Source organism: Notechis scutatus, chromosome 1 (genome assembly GCF_049901735.1).
Source record: "Notechis scutatus isolate UNSWTSFEM ecotype Mainland chromosome 1, rNotScu1.2, whole genome shotgun sequence".
In the NCBI taxonomy this organism is placed as follows: Eukaryota; Metazoa; Chordata; class Lepidosauria; order Squamata; family Elapidae; genus Notechis; species Notechis scutatus.
Window position 1 is genome coordinate 29029208 of NC_142009.1, and position 18669 is coordinate 29047876.

General features: G+C 40.6%; 1 protein-coding gene across 10 annotated transcripts in view; it reads right to left on the reverse strand.

Annotated features, from left to right (window-relative positions):
• ZNF395 (zinc finger protein 395) overlaps positions 1-18669 on the reverse strand; it is an 83303-nt gene that overhangs the window by 8908 nt on the left and 55726 nt on the right. For all 10 annotated transcript variants that reach the window (XM_087960061.1, XM_087960073.1, XM_087960058.1 and 7 more), the window contains 6 exons: positions 18231-18483; positions 11018-11319; positions 8999-9111; positions 2919-3145; positions 2210-2310; positions 88-358 (listed from right to left, as the gene is read on the reverse strand). In XM_087960061.1, the coding sequence (XP_087816187.1) occupies positions 88-358; positions 2210-2310; positions 2919-3145; positions 8999-9111; positions 11018-11319; positions 18231-18473 (1257 nt within the window). In that variant the 5' untranslated portion in view covers positions 18474-18483. The remainder of the gene's footprint in view (positions 1-87; positions 359-2209; positions 2311-2918; positions 3146-8998; positions 9112-11017; positions 11320-18230; positions 18484-18669) is intronic.

The window sequence follows — 18669 nt, forward strand, 5'->3', positions numbered from 1 at the left end:
GGGTGAACAATTCCACCGAAGAATTCCAAACACCTTCAGGAGGAATACAGAGTCTTAACACTGGGGCGCAGGTGGGCACTGACTTACCTGGTATGCATGGTCAGCCTGGATGTGCCAGAAAGAACTGGGGGCCGACTGGCTGAGGGCACTGCTGGCCAGATGAGGCTCCAAGGGGGTTGCCTGATCCAGAATGAGAGCCTCTGGCTGAGAGGCAGCCTGTTGGATGACAATAGGAGAGGAACCTGCAGTGGGATTGGGAGCAACAACTGAAGATTCCGGAAGTGCCTCCTCCTTCACTTGCATCTCAGTGTAGTAGAAATCCTCTTCCCGTTTTCTCTGGTCAGAGTTGGCACCATCTCTGCAGGCATTGAAGGAGATATGGAATAAATAAGGTAACTCCCAAGTAAAGTTTTCCAGTGTTTTGTTACAAAAGCTGAAACAATCTAGAGCAGGGATGTTAAATTCACAAACCATGGGCCGGATGTGTCACGCACTGGCCACACCCACCCCTGGTTTAGCTAAAAGGGGGGGTGGGGTGGAGAAATTACAATAGGTCACGTGATGTCAACATGACACCTGCGAGATTGACACTCCTGATCTAGGGGTTTTGTCCCTGAATATGAAAGTAGAGGTATATGTTATCTGGAGAATTTTCTTATCCACAACCCCAACATAGACAAGTTAATACCATCTCTAGCATCTCTCTCATCAGCTCTGCTAATTCTCCTTTACCCACTGAGATGGACACACATTTTCTGGCAAATTCTGAAATTCTTCTACATTTGTCAGCAGAACCAAGAACCGTTTTATGGAATCCCAGTAGATCCTTTCTTTCAGGGTAACATTCTGCTCATAGACTAGCAAAGGGAAGAACCCAGAACTAAGTCTATCTGCTGTAACAGGCACAACAAGATGGGAGTAATTTTTCAGGTACACTTGATCCCTTTCTGGTGCAAAGACTTTTGGAGCAGAACAATTTTCTGGTGAGTGAAAACCTTCCCTGTGGACTGCAACATTTTCATCTAACTCCATTAAGAATTTAACATCCGAGCTGCTTTGGTATTATGCACTATTAAAATAATTCAGCTGCTAGAAGAACAAAGTCAACGAGGAAAAAGTTAGCCGAGGAAGGAAAACTCAACAGAACTAAAGCAAAAGAAGATATTTAAAAAGATGGAAAAAGTATAACCAATTCTCCCCACAAGAGGGCCACACAACCACACAGCAAATATCAAACAAGGTTCAGTCATTTCTAGCCAGGTAACCAGGACTGCATTCAAGCCAGAGAAAATAGTTGGCAATGCTCAAAACCAGACTAAATTATATTCTCTAACTCACAAAAAAAAAAAAAAGACCAGGCCAACTTGAAATAAATGACTGCCTACCAAAATAAGAGCTCTCTTCCAGAAATTTCCAATAAATACAACCCCATCATGTCAGAGAAGATGATTCAAAAACTGAGATAGATTATCGAGAGAACTTGAGCTAAGTTCAATGTTCAATATCATTTTAGCTTTAATTCACTTTTTTCACTTCAGTTTTAACTCAACTGAAAAGTTGGCATTTTAAAATCTCACTGACGATCATAAGGAGTGGATGAACACATCATATTTTGTTTAGAATTGTGTCCAACAGCCCCACACAAAAAGAAAGAACTGAGCATACTAACACCCATTCTGGGGAACTACAGGAGATACTATGAAGATCCTGCAACCATTAGCCGTGTGGTAAATGAGTGCTTTGTGACTAACTGTGCACACCAGAGCAAACATTTTGTAAGTATCTCTACCTTCTTTCAAATGTGCCCAACCTCAAATCAGTAACTATCTCTGATCTGGGCCTTTTCAAATAAAGTGAACTTTATATCCGGAGCCTGAACTTGACTCAGTAAGTTACTCATCGTATCATCTTTGCAGCCTCATAAAGGAAAAGTGCATTATAACGGGATGACTGGAAAACACCAATAAACTCATGGGGTAGCTACCACTGGAATAAAAATGGGGACCCCAGCCACCTTTTACATGGTCAGCTGGGACAAGGATCATCGTCTGCAGTCCACCAAAATTCATGGAAGAAGCCCATCAAAAGTTCAGATTTAGCATCAAACTGTCCCCACTCCAGTTACTGTTTTGAAATATAATTATATCAACTGGTGATCCTTTCCAATATAACTGTGCAAATGTGACTTAACTGCAATTTAAGGCCTTACCCCAGATGCTGCGTCTTCACGTGCCTCTTAATTCCAACAATGGAGCGAAGGACTTTGCCACAGTTGGGCCACAAGCATTTGTACATCACTTTCACTGAATTCTAGAACAAAAACAACTCTAAGTTAATTCATGGCCATATATAAGTTGTGCAAAACTTAACCTCTCAGGATTCTTAACTACTGGTGACAGCACCATTTCCCTTGATTCTGTTGAAGTTAACAATTATCAGAAAGTCTAAAAGGTGGCTGAGTTTTGTATCAACTTTCTAAAATAAGAAATCAAAGCGACATGAAAAGTAAGTCCTATTCACATCAAAATCAATTCTACAAAATCAAAATCAATTCCACAAAATCAAAAATTCCACTGTTAGCCAGAGTTGTCCCAGGTTCAGGTCCACCTCAGGCATGGAAATTACTTGTCTCTCAGGCCCACCTAATCATAGGATATTGTTTAGGTGAAAAACTGATAGGGAGAGGGATAAACATAAGATCTTGAGGGAAAGCCAGCATATAAAGTCCTAACAAATAATTAAACAGGAATTAATGGAGTGAATAGAAACAGTAATGATGTAGCTCTGATAGTAAAAATACGAATTCCGGAAGCTTGTATAGGTATTTTTCTTTCTTGATCGGATAGGGAGAAATCTATATTTAGACCTGCAGCTTCTATGGAACAATTCCTTCCCTGTCTTATGGTCATATTATGTACCTTCCTTTTCCTTGGAGCAGGCTCTTCAAAGACAAAGGGATCCGAGTCTGTTTCAAAGCCATCATCAGCCCGAGGAGAACTGAAGGCCTCGTTTGAGTACTTGGGGCTGGCCTCTGAGTGTGGGGGAGAAGGGGTGGAGATGCCACTCCAGTGCCCGCTTGTGGTACTGCTCCCACCATCTGACATGTCACCGCTCTCTTTCCAGGCATCACAGGTTGCTTGGGATGCTGAAGACAGGACGAGAGGATAAACAGGTGAATCACGGTTTTACTGAGCTCTTGAGCAGTTAAGTTTAGCACTTTCATCTCTTTTACATAGAGAAGGGTGGGAAACCACGACCCTTTTATGACTTCTGAACTCCTAGAATTTCTGAGCCAAGGGCCATGGTTCCCCATCCCTGACAAAGGCACAGATGGAGGAAAGTGGTACCGAACAGAACAGAATAGAATATATGGAATGGAATGGAATAGAACGGAACAGAATAGAACAGAATAACAGAGTTGGAAGGGACCTTGGAGGTCTTCTAGTCCAACTCCCTGCCTAGGCAGGAAACCCTATACCACTGCAGAGAAATGGTTATCCAACATCTTCTTAAAAACTTTCAGTATTGGAGCATTCACAACTTCTGGAGGCAAGTTGTTCCACTGATTAATTGTTCTAACTGTCAGGAAATTTCTCCTTAGTTCTAAGTTGCTTCTCTTTTGATTAGCTTAGCAATGGATACTGCTTCTTGTCCTGCCCTCAGGTGCTTTGGAGAATAGCTTGACTCCCTCTTCTTTGTGGCAGCCCCTGAGATATTGGAACACTGCTATCATGTCTTCCCTAGTCCTCCTTTTCATTAAAGTAGACATACCCAATTCCTGCAACCATTCTAGAAGAGGCAGGCCAGTTTAGATTACATTATTCTTAAAGTAGGCAGGAAATCAGCATAATTAATAATAATTCCTTGCCTCCCAAGAGCTTGCCAATCGAAGCACAATGCGGCAAGAAAATTTGTGTTTCCATACAGTACTCTGCTTTTTACTGTTAGCATTTGAAGTTTTAAAACAAACACAAAAATATTCATATTGCAAATTTTGCTAAGAACAGGAAATGTGAGAAACTGAAAAAAGTCACCTAAACTTGCTTCCCTGTAATTTACTAACAGGGAACAGGGGAGCCGAAAGAACCTAACAGATTATTAATAGCTTTGTCTTAGTGTTTCGTTTATAGCGGCCCTATTCTATAAAATAGAATGCGAATGGGATTTTGTACAAAATATATATAATTCTGAATAATCTACCTTTTTTAATGTTAGGAAAAACTTGGTTAAAAAAGCAGTAAAACTGATTATCAAGGGAGGTGATAATCTCCGTTTCTTTAGAGGCAATCATCCAGAAACTGGACAAATGACTGCCAAGGATGCTTTAGATTTTTGCGCTGAGCAGAGAGAGGGTTGGATTAAGTTGCTGAAATGATCCCTTCCAGGTGGGTTTAAACCAGGGGTCTCCAACCTTGGCAACTTTAAGACTTATGGACTTCAACTCCCAGAATTCCTCAGCCAGCTTTGCGTAATAACTTGCTAGACTAGGCTAAAGCAGGGCTGCTTAGTTTGTTGTTCAAAGTGTTAAAACCTAGCCATTAATTTAAATGTTGTGTGAAACTAGAATGTTACATTTTGCCACAATACTGTGACACATTATATTATCCTTAGATTCTTTAAAAATTGGTCCATCTTCCCCTTTATATCAAATGTAATGGTGCCTTTTCTGGTGTTCTTTCAAAAAAATATCATTCTATTGATGCTGAATATCTTGTTACAACTCTTTTTCTGAGGCATTTTATGAACTGATTAAATCTCAGCTGAGATTTACTGATCACATTTTCACAATGCAGCCAGGAAAATTAGCCAGAAAGGAATACAAACTCACAATGGATCCATACCAGAAGTAACACTATGTTAAGTGTAAATCATACAGAGATAATGAACCAAGAATTAGAGACTTTAAACTTCAGGGCGGAGGAAAGAAATTACATAGTAGAATTGCTCTTTACAGAACAAAAACTGAGGAGTTCTAGACAAATAGATTCCATCTTAGAAGCAGACATCCAGCTCCAAAGCCTAACTTGGTTCTTATACGCACATTTAAGAATCCAAAAACAGCCTGGCACAAATTTTGATTAGTGCAACTTGAATGGAATACCTGTACTGAACTTATCTCTTTATCCAAAAATGCAATATAATTGTGTCTAAGAAGTAAAAAAGCTTGACTCCAAATTACTTTATGGGCATGGCCCTACAGTTTCCATGGCCACAAAACAAAAGTGGACTGCCACTTTCAGGATGTTGTGTGGATTTTCCAACCTAGCCTACATCCCTGGCGTTCCCTGACAGCCTCCCTTTAAAGTACTAACCAGGCCCAACCCTGCTTAGTTTCCAACTCAGAGTAAGTTTACAAAATTCTGCCACCTACTGAGACTACAAATCCTATAAACATTTTCTGAGACAAAATCCTGCTGAATTCAATAAAGATGAATTCATATTTTCATATATAACATTTCTCTGTAAAATTGGAATTGGGAAGGGAATGACAGGAAAAGCCACAGGATATTCCACCTCTTCTCAGTTTCAGAAGCCTTTTCACACCTTCACTGCCAGTCCAGCATCCAGACATACAGGCCTGGCTGCCCTAGTTTTGACTGTGAAGCACCTGCATTTCCCACACTGGAATGCTCCTATTTTTAAACAGACACACAGAGGGTCCAAAGAGGCTTACGGGAAGTGCCTCCATATAAAGACACCGGCTCCTCTTGGTGCCTATTACTCCCGTAATAGGTCTGAGCATCCAACTGGAAACGGCAGCCAGGGGTTGGATTACACAACTCACTCCCTCCACTGGGACTGCAGACACCCATTCCTAATCCAGACAGCTGTTTTTCTAGCAATTCTCCAGTGGCTGGGTGTGCTGGAGGGATTATAGGTAAGGTTTTACTGCTTGCCACAAACAGCCAGTCTCAAGGGATTCTACTTACAACAGGCTTCTCACAGACTGTTTTGCAAAAAAAATAAAATAAAGATCTTCATGATCTTCTTCCTAGTTTGTAATTATAGCTTGAGTAAATATGAGATGGCAAAAACACTGAATTTGGCTCAAACTTAGTAGGCAAAAGGATATTTAAAGAGATTTGGTGGTCTGAAAGAGAGGTGGGCAGTACCCTTTTCCCACCTACCAGTTTATCCTCACAATCCCATTCCTATGTTTGGGGACCCCCTGCCAAGATAGGTGGTAGCGTTCAAAAACCTAAGTATTTAAACTTATTAGTATTTTGGTAGAGAAGGATCAGGAAGTATTATGACAGTATTATAGGCTGGGTATTCAAACAAATCAAACTAGAAGGCATATTCAGCAACTCACAATTCAAATCAGCCACAAAATTAACTCATCTCCCTGAATACCACCACAATTTATCTAAGAATATCAGCCAATCAGTACTGATTTCTTCCCTCTGACATGCAACACGCTGAGCTTACAGCCCCCTCTTCTGGATTCTAGTCCCATAAATTCAGAAATTGATAAAAATTAAAAGAGAAAGAGGGACAAAAGTTTAAAGAATTTGGGGGGGAGGGCGGGATTCAAGAATCTATATACACATCCAACAGAGGCTATGAACTGGCCTCTCTACCTGTGGGCGTTCTTCTGGTGATTTGTGAAGCTACACAACTAGGTGCAAACAGCAGCCTACCTATGGGAACTACACAGTGGTATTTTTTTTATTACTGGTTCTGTGGGCGTGGCTCGGTGGGCATGGCAGGGGAAAGATACTGTAAAATCTCCAGTCAGAAGTGGTATTTGCCAGTTCTTTGAACTACTCAAAATTTCCGCTACTGATTCTCCAGAACTGGTCAGAACCTGCTAAATACCACCTCTGGAACTACATCTTCCTCATTTCATAATGGCATATCAATACTCTGGTATATTTTCTCTACATATCCCACAAGTGTTGTGCTGGTTTTCATACATCATAGCACAATTAAATCCTTATCTTTAGGCTTTGAAACATGAACCAAGAGGTAAGGGATATGGCAAATGGAAACAGCCATTCAAGAAAATAGAAGAATCATAGAGTTGAAAGAGACCACACGGACCATCTTTTCAAACTAAGCAACTTTAAGGTATGTGGGTGGGCTTCAACTCCCAGAATTGCCCAGCCGGAAGGTCTGAAGAATCCTAACCTTCAATGTGCACAAAAATCAATTAAACTGGGAGGCAGCTATCCAACATCTTAAAATTCTCTAGAGATGGAGAAACGACCACCTCCACCTTTTGAGCTATTTTCCTGTTGTATAGATTTTACCATCAAGTGTTTCCTTATATTTAACTGAAATCTGAATAGCTACAACTAATATACATTATTTCCCAGGTTTCTTCTGCAGCCATGGAGAAACATTCATGGCCATCTCCCTTTTAAGTATCTGAACTTGATTATTATGCCTCCCCTAAGTCTTCTTTTCTTCAGATTGAACATCTCAAGTTTGTTCAGTCTGTTCTCACAGAACATGTTCTCAAATCAGCATTCTCCTATAGTGGAAGGAAGAGAAAGATAATAAATAATAATAATAATAATGATCCCTTTCTTATTTTCTTAGGAGCCAAGGAAGAAGAGCATTTCAATATGTTTTGCAGCAGAGAATGGTGAGCATCAAGGAGATGTCAGAAGCAAGGTATTCTCCTTATGTGCTAGAACTCAGGAACATGGGACAGTCTCTGGGGAAACTTGCTCATGCATACTTCATCAAAAGGAACAAGAACTGCAAAAGTGCCCTATAGACCATCTTTCCTTATCCCTACTCTGCAACTTTTAAACAGTTCACCAGACAATATTAACAAATTCACTTCATGTCAGGATATTTTGGGGCAGATCTTCAAGAGTTCGGAAACGTGTGAAATGCTAAGTACATAAGAGAGCCAGAATGTCAGGCAAAAAGGGTTTAGTAAAATCATGGTAAAGAGAGAAGAGCTGGGAAGGAAAATCTGGTAGAACCTTAGAAGGTATCAAAAGGGGACTTGGTTAACTATGATGAGCACTTCATTCTTAAACCTCACAGCTGGAATAAATATTTGGATCTGAACTGGGTACGGCCTACTTTTGAGAAAAGCTTAACTGGGTATGGCCTACTTTTGAGAAAAGCTTGTCCAGGACATAAGAAAGAGATATGTGAGCCGTTTAACACGAAGAAAGCTAGAAAGAAATGAGTGCTTTAGAAACACTGATTTGAGGCAGATAGCCAAGAATCCCAAAAGACTAAAGAAGTAGAACAGAAAAGTTGGATCTCCCTGAAAGCTGAATTGAACAGTCTGCGTGTTGGCCAAGGCACTTATTTATGCCATTTTCTGTTTTTCACAACTTCCAAAATTGAGTTACAAAGTGGCCAAACAATTAAAAATCAACAAGTATGAATAACACTTACCCCAAAAAAGGCTCTTCAACAGAATTAAAATACTTCCAATTAAAATACAGAAGCTTTCTTAACAACTTTTTTTAAAAAAACAAAGGAACTCAATTCTCTGACATTAGCATCATCACAGACAGAATTCTCCCCTGCAATCATTGTTACAGGGTGGAAATTTCATATCTATAATTAATGGACATTTTCTTAATCAGACTCATTTGCATTATTTTTTTAAAATAAGCTGAAAACTGCTCTGTGCACATTAGCCTAATATTCCAGCTCCAGATTGCCCACATTATTGCCTCAAAAAAAGAAAAGCTAAGATATTTTTGTGGATAACCTAAATTCTCAGGTGTATTCAGGAAAAAGCAAATACTGAAACATCAGTGTTCCAAATAATAACTCCCAGCTTGGCATTCTCCAAATGTGCTGGGACTGTCATATCCAGAATCACCAGCCAGCATGGCAGAATCCTGGAATTTGCATTCCAACAACAACAGGAAAACATCCATTTGGACTGATACAATTAAGCCACTGTGGCCCCAGAGTGTTTGCACTGCATGCGCTATGCACTAAAACAGGTGTTGTTGGTTTTTTGGCACAGAATGCCAAATGGCCATAAAAAGAGGCCCTTTGCCATCAAACTTACCTGAGATGCTGGCATCATTGTTAGGAGGACTCTGTACCACAGGGCTACAGGATAAGCTGGTTAACACCATTGCTGCCATCATCTCATCCATCTCTACTGCAGCATCTGGTTTCCTGCAATGAGAGAAGGAGGGGGAAGGATAAGATGGTTCCTCCAAAAAGAATCAACAGACCAACTATCCTAGCAAAGACATTGCTCACCGGACAATTCCATCTCAAGTGCTTCATGCCTTTTGCATTTGTTTTCTTGCAAGACTTCCTTCCTCCGGCACAAGTTAATTGTTAAAAAGCAACCAGTAAAGCATTTTGATCAAAGTCTCAACTTTTAACAAGCCATTAACAACCACAAATTCAAATGAATCCAGGTGTTTTCTTCTGGATCAGCACAAGATTTGTACTCAGGAAAGCGCTCCTGTCTCTTCCAGCTCCAGGATGAAGATTTCTAAAGGGAGTTTTTAACAAGAACAACTCCACCCCTTCCCTGCTGGTCATAGTTAGTAGGAAGTTAGTAGGAAAAGCTTCCACTGTCAATTTTAAAAACAAGCAGACCAGTAAAGTATTGGGGATTTCTTATTTATTAGGAGCCTGTTATAATTTTGGAGGGGCTGGGCCTCAAGGAAAGTGTGCAGGTAGAAGAGTTCTCTACCCACTGGGGTGAAAAATAAATTGTAGTAGTTTCCTAAAACACCAGAAAGCTGAAACATATCAAAGCAGCCTTTTACCTTCAGTACTAGATACATTAATGGGCAGCATCTACCAGGGAAGCAACATTTTCTCTTCTCTTACCACTTTTCTTAACAACTAAATGTAATATGATTGTTTCGATTGAACAGTAGCAGGTTAAGCTTTTAGATCAATTCTGTTGGCATTATTGCCTCATTTTTTTTGTTCTTAATTCATTTTGCAGCATTTAGGATTTATTTGTTTACTTAATTACAGTTTTTATAGGCTGCCCCAGCCTCTACGGATACAGGGCAGCAGCAAATGACGTTCTAAAATACAATCATTACAAACAAATTATAACAACAACAATAGTACCACTTATAATGGCTGCTCAGACATAACATAATGGCCAAAAGCCCTGTGCAAAACATAATACAACTTAAACTTGCTTTTATAAAGCAAAGAGGAATGAAGCTCTCTATCCTTCCAGGAGTAGCTCGTTTCATAAAGAGGGGCCACTACCAAGAAGGTCTATCATATAGCCCACACCTTAGGTACCCTGCATGGAAAAAGGACTCAATTTAGATCAGGGTCTCCAACCTTGGTAACTTTAAGACTTGTGGACTTCAACTCCCAGAGTTCCTCAGCCAGCTCTGAGCAGAGCTGGCTGAGGAACTCTGGGAGTTGAAGTCCACAAGTCTTAAAGTTACCAAGGTTGGAGACCCCTGATTTAGATGACCCTACCAAAGAGGCAAATTCTAGGTTGGCAAGACACTGCTGGTTATAGCTCAATATTGACAAGTAGAGGGCTTTAAAAGTAATGGCCAGCACTTTGAATTGGGCCCTAAAGCTTACTAATAACCAGTATAACAACTTCAAAATAGGAAAGATCCTTACCCTGGTGGAATGATCTTGACAACAATCATGCTGTTGTAATTTGCACCCCAGTCCAGCTACTGGGTTATCTCCAAACATGCTTCATGGAGCATGTTTACATTAGCCTAATGGGTGGATCATGGTATGAACTACTATCACCAAGGCATCTTTGTCAAGATATGTTATTTTAGTTTGTGGCTGCAAATTATTTACTCGTTTGTTTAAATTATTATAAATACTTCCATCTACCACCCTTCAGCTGAAACGGTTCATAGAGTAGCTTATGTAAGGATCAAGTGCAAACAAAGCTGTATTTGCCTTTGTGTTTTCAACCTAATAAAATGAAAGGGAAAGAGAACAGCAGGGGGGAAAACTGCTTTCCGCATTTTGTTTCAGCCACGGGAAAAAATTTCTAAGTTATTACGGAACTGTTGTGCAATATTGCATAACTACAGCCAAATGGGCATTCCAAACCACCCACCTTTTTGGTACATCAATATTCCTAGAGACCGATCTCAAACCAGATGTCACAGCAATGTCTGCTGCAGAGGTGCAATGCTCCATTACCACAGGAACTGGACTATAGTCCATTGTTGTAGGGGTTCCATGGTCCATCTCCAGTTTGGGGAGAGGTGACATCCCAACTTCAGCCAGTCTCACTTCCTCAGCTTTCCTGGTGACATAAAACCCTTTTTCCGGGAGCAACACCTTTACTTCATGACTGACCGGGTCATGGTACTCCACCAGCCCAGCACTCTCTTGCCCGTTGTAAAAGACATATACCTGTAGGGAGAAAAAGCCACTATTAGTCATAATGGTCATTCTGGTCTCCAAATGAGTTAACCTGTTTTCCATTTTTCCTAACATAAACAAACCAAACCAAAACCAAACCTACCAATAACTATAAGCCAAGTATTCAAATGGCACTCTATGTTCAGAGGCACTCTATGTTGTGGCCGGTTGGCCAGCAGCCCCTCCAGCAGCCGAATCAGAGGAGGCGCCCGCGTGGGAGTCAGAGTCAGCATCAGAGCAACCTGGGTGGTGAGGAAGAGGGAATGGAGCTGGCAAAGAGAGAGACAGAGGTGGAGCCTAGGCCATCCGTCAGCCCTCAGATGGAGAGTAAACAGTCCCCAGGTCTGGAGGTGGCTGATGAGGAACAGGAGGAACAGCTGGGTCCAGTGCCTAACGCGCAGGTGCACAGAAGGCAGAGGAGAGGAGAGCAGTGGAAATCCATGGGCCGACCTTTGGGATGGAAGAGCCACCTCTGCTAGCGAGGCTCCATCCTAGCTCTGGGGATAAAAGGCAGGGGACAGAGATGAATAGATGTAGCAGACAACTATTCATCTTCCGGTTGGACTGACTTGTTAGCCTGCATTGAGAGAGAAACTTTTTGCCGGGGCTGCTGGCGCTCCTAATAAAGGAATCTTTTGAGTTAACTTGTGTTTGGAGTGCTGGATCAGAACAGCAATGAACAGGGGTAGCTATGGTGCTCAAGCTTGTAAAGCAGGGATCCCCAACCCCCTGTCCATGGATTGGTACTGGGCATGCCAGAAACTGGGCCACGTAAACAAGTGAAGCCCCATCTGCTGGATGTAGGCAGCACACAAACCACGCCTCCTCCGGTCCGTGGAAAAACCTCTCTCTTACAGAACTGATCCCTGATGCCCAAAAGGTTGGAGGCCGCTGTTATAAGGCAACTGGATGACCATCATTAAAGAGAAGATACTAACCAAATGTCATTTTGAAACAAATTCAGAGTGTCAATGCCTTATAATGGAAGGGCTTCAAAAATGCATTTCCAGAGCCCCAAATAACAGGAAAGGCGCAGCTTTCTTTCACTGAGATATGTGCTCTGCAGCCAAAGTCATATCTACATGACCAGCATGTGATGTATTTTGCACTCTGGTTCAACTTCTAAGCGAAAAGGACACACTGTGATTATCAGCTGACTTTCCATCAGGCTTTGTCAAATCTCTCAAAAGAGTGTCAGAACGGGTGAATAAGCAAAAACTCATGAAAACCCTCCAACCATTCCTTTGCTCATACAAAAGCACATGCAATCTAGTAAGATAGCGCAGGTCATCTGGTTAGGAAAGGAGAGCCAGAAAGGGAATGACTAGCCCATGCTTGGGTAGTCCATGGAAAGATGGTCTCCGCAAAGGTCTTTCCCCTTTGCTGCTTAACTTCCTAAAGTCTATTTTTGTATGTAATTTTATCCAGGCTAAGAGGGGCACTCTTTGAGTTATTCCTGGGGGTGTTATTTATAGAGGGATCCTAATTGGGGAAGCTGTAGTGACCCCGCTGTTCTGAAAAAGTGGAGTGACAGGATCTCTTAATGCTTCATGAAAGATATATGCATTAAGTCACAGGTGTGTGGTTGCCTCATGCAGCTCAGTACAGGGTCCAGTAGGACTCTTGACATCTCCCTAGAATCACTACTATGCCTCTGCTTCTTTTTGCTTGGGTGTCTGTGTGTGCAGGAAGGGAGGGAGTTTGCCCAGATACTTCCTACTTTGGGGTGAGCAACTATGGCAACTTTATAAACTGTGTACTTCAACTCCTAGAATTTCGGAGCCAGCCTAGGAATTTTGGGGAATTGAAGTCCACAGATTGTAAAGTTGCCATAGTTGCCCAACCCTGTCCTAATTCCTTTTAGAGTTAGGCATCCATTGAGATGAGAGGATGGAGACCACTGTATGTATGCAGGTTAAAACGCTGAAGTTAGATCTAATGCAATGAAAATGTATTCATGATTAGGTTAATGTTCATCCTCCATCCACTTTCAAAATCTATTATAGGGCTCCTTGTGGTGCAATGGTTAAGTGCAATACTTCATTTTTTTTATTTATTTGGTTTGTCAATTGCTTACAAGATAATAAGTGTAAGTAAAAACATAGTTACGAATACATGGATACATATAAGAAAAATAAAAAAATAAAAAAAATAAAAGCAAACTCTGCCCACAGCCTAGAGTTCGATCCTGACATCCATGACTCAGCATTCCATCCTTGAGGTCAGTAAAATGAGGACCCGGATTGTTGTGAGCAATATGCAAATAATGCCGACATTGTAAACCACCCAGACAGTGTTGTAATACACTATGGGGCAGTATAGCAATAGCAATAGCACTTAGAATACCACTCCACAGTTTTCTCTGAACAGTTTACAAAGTCAGCATATTGTCCCTAACCATCTGGGTCCTCATTTTATCTACCTGGGAAGGATGGAAGTCTGAGTCAACTTTGAGCCGGTCAAGATCTAACTCCAGGTTATGCCTGCAATATTGCATTCTAACCAATGCGCCACCAGGATTCCTGATATAGAAGTCTAAATGATATTGCTATTGCTAAAAGGTAAAGCAGGACAATCCATCACAATAGATCCTTGAGGTGGGTAAGGGGAGAGACTAAGGCGGTGCGATGAACAAAATCCCACCAAACTGAAAAACTTGGGACAGGAATTCTGACAGATGGGAAGATCTGAATTCACACAATATATCAAGCCATAGTTTGAATGCACACTAAATGGGATTAGATAAATGCACTACCCCAAAATCAAACACACCATATTATGGCTTAGTGTGATGGGTGAGCCAAGGTGAGAGCACAAAGGACTGGCTTTCAGATCAAGACTTCCTGAATTTAAATCCCAACTCTTCCAACTGGGCCAGTCTAGAGTTATTAAGTCTCCCTCATGGGAGAAACACAGTGGAGGTCAAGGTAAAGTGGAAGAAAAACCATGATTCCAAGCCTCTGAAGGGGAAGGGAACCTCTGAGCCACAGTGGCGCAGTGGTTAGAGTGCAGTACTGCAGGCTACTTCTGCTGACTGCCAGTTGCCAGAAGTTGAGCAGATAGAGACTCACGGGCTCAAGGTTGACTCAGCCTTCCATCCTTCCGAGATGGGTAAAATGAGGACCCAGATTGTTGGGGGCAATCTGTAAACGGCTTAGAGATGGCTGTAAATCACTGTGAAGCGGTATGTAAGTCTAAGTGCTATCTATGCAGGTAGCTCTTAACTAACCCGTTCATTTAGCATTCAAAGTTACAATGGCACTGAAAAAAAAGTTGATTTATGACCAATCCTTACACTTACTGTACAACCGTCGCAGAATCCCCGCAGTATAACGTGATCAAAATTTGGGGCTCTTGGCAAACTGGCATCTATTAACAATGGTTGCAGCATCCCAAAGTCATGTGATCACCATTTGCAACCTTCCCAGTTGGCTTCAAGTTACAGGTATTCCTTCACTTACGACCACAATTGAGCCCCAAGTTTCCATTGCTAAACGAGACATTTGTTAAGTGAATTTTGCCCCCTTTTATGACCTTTCTTGCCACATTGGTTAAGTGAATCACTGCAGTTCTTAAAAGTTAGTAACATGGTTGTTTAGCAAATCTGGCTTCCGCCTTGGCTTTGCTTGTCAGGTTATAAAAGGGGATCACGTGACCCCCAGGACATGGCAACCGTCATAAATACATGCTAGTGGCCAAGTGGCCAAATTTTGATTATGGGACCATGGGGATAGTGCTGCAATGGTTGTGTGAAAACCGGCCATATGTCACTTTTTTCAGCACTGCTGTTAACTTTGAACAGTCAGAAATGAAATGTTGTTAAGTCGAGGATTACCTGTATGTCAATGGTGGAAGCTGGAGTCGCTTAATGATGGCATGATAACCTTAACAGCAATGAAATACTTCGTTATTAAGTAACTCGTTTAACGATCGTGGCAAAAAAAGGGTTGTAAAATTGGGCCCAACTCACTTAACAAGAGCCTTGCTTAGCAATGGAAATTCTGGTTCCATTCTTGTGGTCGTAAGTTAAGAACTAGTTATAATGTGATCAACAGATAAGGGAGAACACCAGGTACCCGTTGTAAGCAACCTCCATCTACAAGGCTGCTATAGAACATCACCCACCTGCAGAAGGAGTGGGAACAACTCCAGTGGTAGAACTCCCAAAGGGAGGTCTGTTCATATTTCAGCCAAAGTTTGCTGGTTGGTTGAACTGTTTGCTTTGCTTAGCCTTGGGTGACATGCAGCTGGGACCTTGCAGAATCTACCCACGCAATCCTGAAAGCTGTTGTGGCACCTTCTGAATCAGGCCATATATATCCCAAAGCCTTAGAACCCCACCCACCCACCCAGAGCCCCTCCAAATTGTCTCCAACTTTATTTTTAATATGACAGAGTAACCAATAATGTATTTAGTTTAATTTGATTTAATTGATGATATACTCAGCTAAATTAGTGTAAGTAATACATTCAAAATATGTAATAAATATACTGTACATTAATTTATGCATCTTATACCTGCCTCCTTCTGGAAGGCAGTTCCTAGCAAGCCAACTATTAAATACAATCCCCAAAACGGTGTGCCCCTGCTCCAAATAGCAACCCACCTAAGCAAAACAATGCTTGCATTTACAAGCTGAGGGGAAGGCCTATTTTCATTTGGTCAGCTTTTGAGGATATAGTTTTGTTTCATAAAGCTCCCAAATACTTTTAGGCACTGACCATGCTGAGTCTGTGGATGAGTGATTTTGAATGCATTCTTTTTATAGTCCACTAACTCCAGCAAAAGACTTGGAACCAGAATTATTTTTATAGAAATTCACAATAGGATTACTTCACATTTCCTCTTATTCCGCAATGCCACCCAACGTTTCTCTCTGTATCGTCATCCCCTAATGCCACTTTCACACTTTTTTAACCCAACCTTCCCCAAGCTGGATCTTCCAGAAAGGCTGGGCTTGGTGCCCATCACTGCCAGTCGGTATTTTCCATTTGGAAAGCAACCTGTCCTTGATATTTAACAAAGAAAACAGGAAATTAGCCCCAAGGAAAAGAAAGAACATGCCACATTTTAAGTAATCCCTCCTTTTCCCCCCCAAATATCACGAGCATCACTTTGCATAATAGCAAAGGAGAGAATACAAAATAACTGGTATGAAATCAAGCTCTTAAATCTATGGAAGTTTGTTGGAAATTCTACCATATGCAGCTAAATCTGCAACTTTAGAGTACATTAAATCCCCAAGTGACACATGACACTAAAACTTATCCTTTATCTTTTGGGATTTCGAATGAATAAAGCATTGGAACAATAGCCTGTTCCACTTGATTCATTTACAAAACTGTAAAATCGCTGTCCATTATTTCTACAAGTATCATATCAGATCTATAAATGGGTATCAATCGGGAAGAGGGTCTCTCATCTGTTGTTGCACCCATTCTTTGAAATAAAGAACACATTGTTAGTCACTAGCCAAAAATATCACCTCCAATTCACCTCCATGCTTGAGCATTCGTAATAGTGCAAATGGGAACTATACGTTGCCATTGTTACATTATTTTATATGGTTTAGGGAGGTATTTTATTTTTTAAATATAATTATAATATAATAAATATTATAATATAATAATATAATATAATATAATAAATATAATATAATAATATAATATAATATAATATAATATAATATAATATAATATAATATAATATAATATAATATAATATAATATAATATAATAATATAATATAATATAATATAATATAATATAATATAATATAATATAATATAATATAATATAATATAATATAATAAATATAATAATATAATATAAAATATAAATATAAATATAAATATAATATACAACACAACACAATATGGGGGGGGGAGGGAGAGGGAGAAGGAGGGAGGGAGCGGTCACTCCACTGCCTTTGCATTTAAGGCAGGATTAGAACTCACAGTCTTCCAGATTCTAGTCTGATGCTTTTAACTACCTATAATACACTGGCTGTGAGCAGGTAACATAGGAAGACTAGAAATAAAGACTAACTCAACTTTGGACATCATTGGCTTAGGACAGATGTGATTTACTTCCTTCCAATAGCTCTACCTGTAATTCACATTACCTCAGCCAGTATGGTCAAAGTGATGTGATGGGGGTGAGCCATTTACACAGCACCGAGACAGGACAGGCATCTTATAGCAGTTCAAATAAACTGTAAAGCCTGACATGAAAAGTTTGTTGGTATAGAAATAAAATAGTTTCCTTCCTCTCAAAAATCCTGTTGTTTTTTTTAATATTTGCAGATACGTCTGTAAATATTAGCTCAACAAAAGTCTATAACAACCACCGATTTGTTGTATGGTTATTGCCCTTGAAACCAGTTCATTAACTTCAGCTCCTGAAGAATTTGGCTACTAGAATTTCAGTTGTAAAACTCTGAGATGATTTCTCCAACCTAGCGAATTATGGGAGTTGTAGTCTAAACATATCTAGAGGATACCAAGGTAGGAAAAACTGATATACCACAAGGTTTAAGCCAGGAATTAAATTGCTTTCCTATTTAATTTCTAGGTCCAAGTTAATGTATAGAAACCAAAATATGTCAAACAGCAAGCCTTTCATTATTCGATCCATTGGTTAAGACTTTCTCCAAGTACCATCAGCCTAAGGAACACTTTACACATTATAAATGACACAGAATTATCCACGATGGCACCCTAACTCTGAAATGTGTCTCAAGGGTGACGCAATTGGTGTCTGTCTGTCTGTCTATATCTTGCTGACTAACTATATGCTTGTTATGCAATGTATTGCTTGTTATTACAGCATTATGTTTCTTTTTAATACCAGCATTTTTGAGATGAAAGGTGGTTTATAGTCATCACCACCAAATTCAGTACCTTTTGGCCAGGTTGCAGCAATAGCCAATGTTGGTTCTGACTGCCAGAAGCTTCAACGTGTTCCTTGAAGCGGCCCTCTTCATATGAAAGGGTGTTCTGATGTGAAGATGCTCTGGTGTGTTCCAGCTGCAGGGGATGAACCTGAGTTGTCATCAGCATCCCATCCCCCAGTAAAGGGGGTGCAGAAATGCGGGCGCCCAAAAGGGACCGCTTCCCCAGCCTCCTGGATAGCACACTCGCCATCACGGACACACTGCAATCAGTAAAGAAGGAAAGGACATTAATTATAATTATCACTGGAAGGATGGGCAATCGATAGCATGAATTATAGTGCAGCCTACAAATTGAGTCTCAAACATCTCTATCCCAGCGCTGGCCAAGGGTCACACTTTATTTAAAGTAGGGGAAGTACAGAGGTCACAGCCTGGCAGGGCAATAT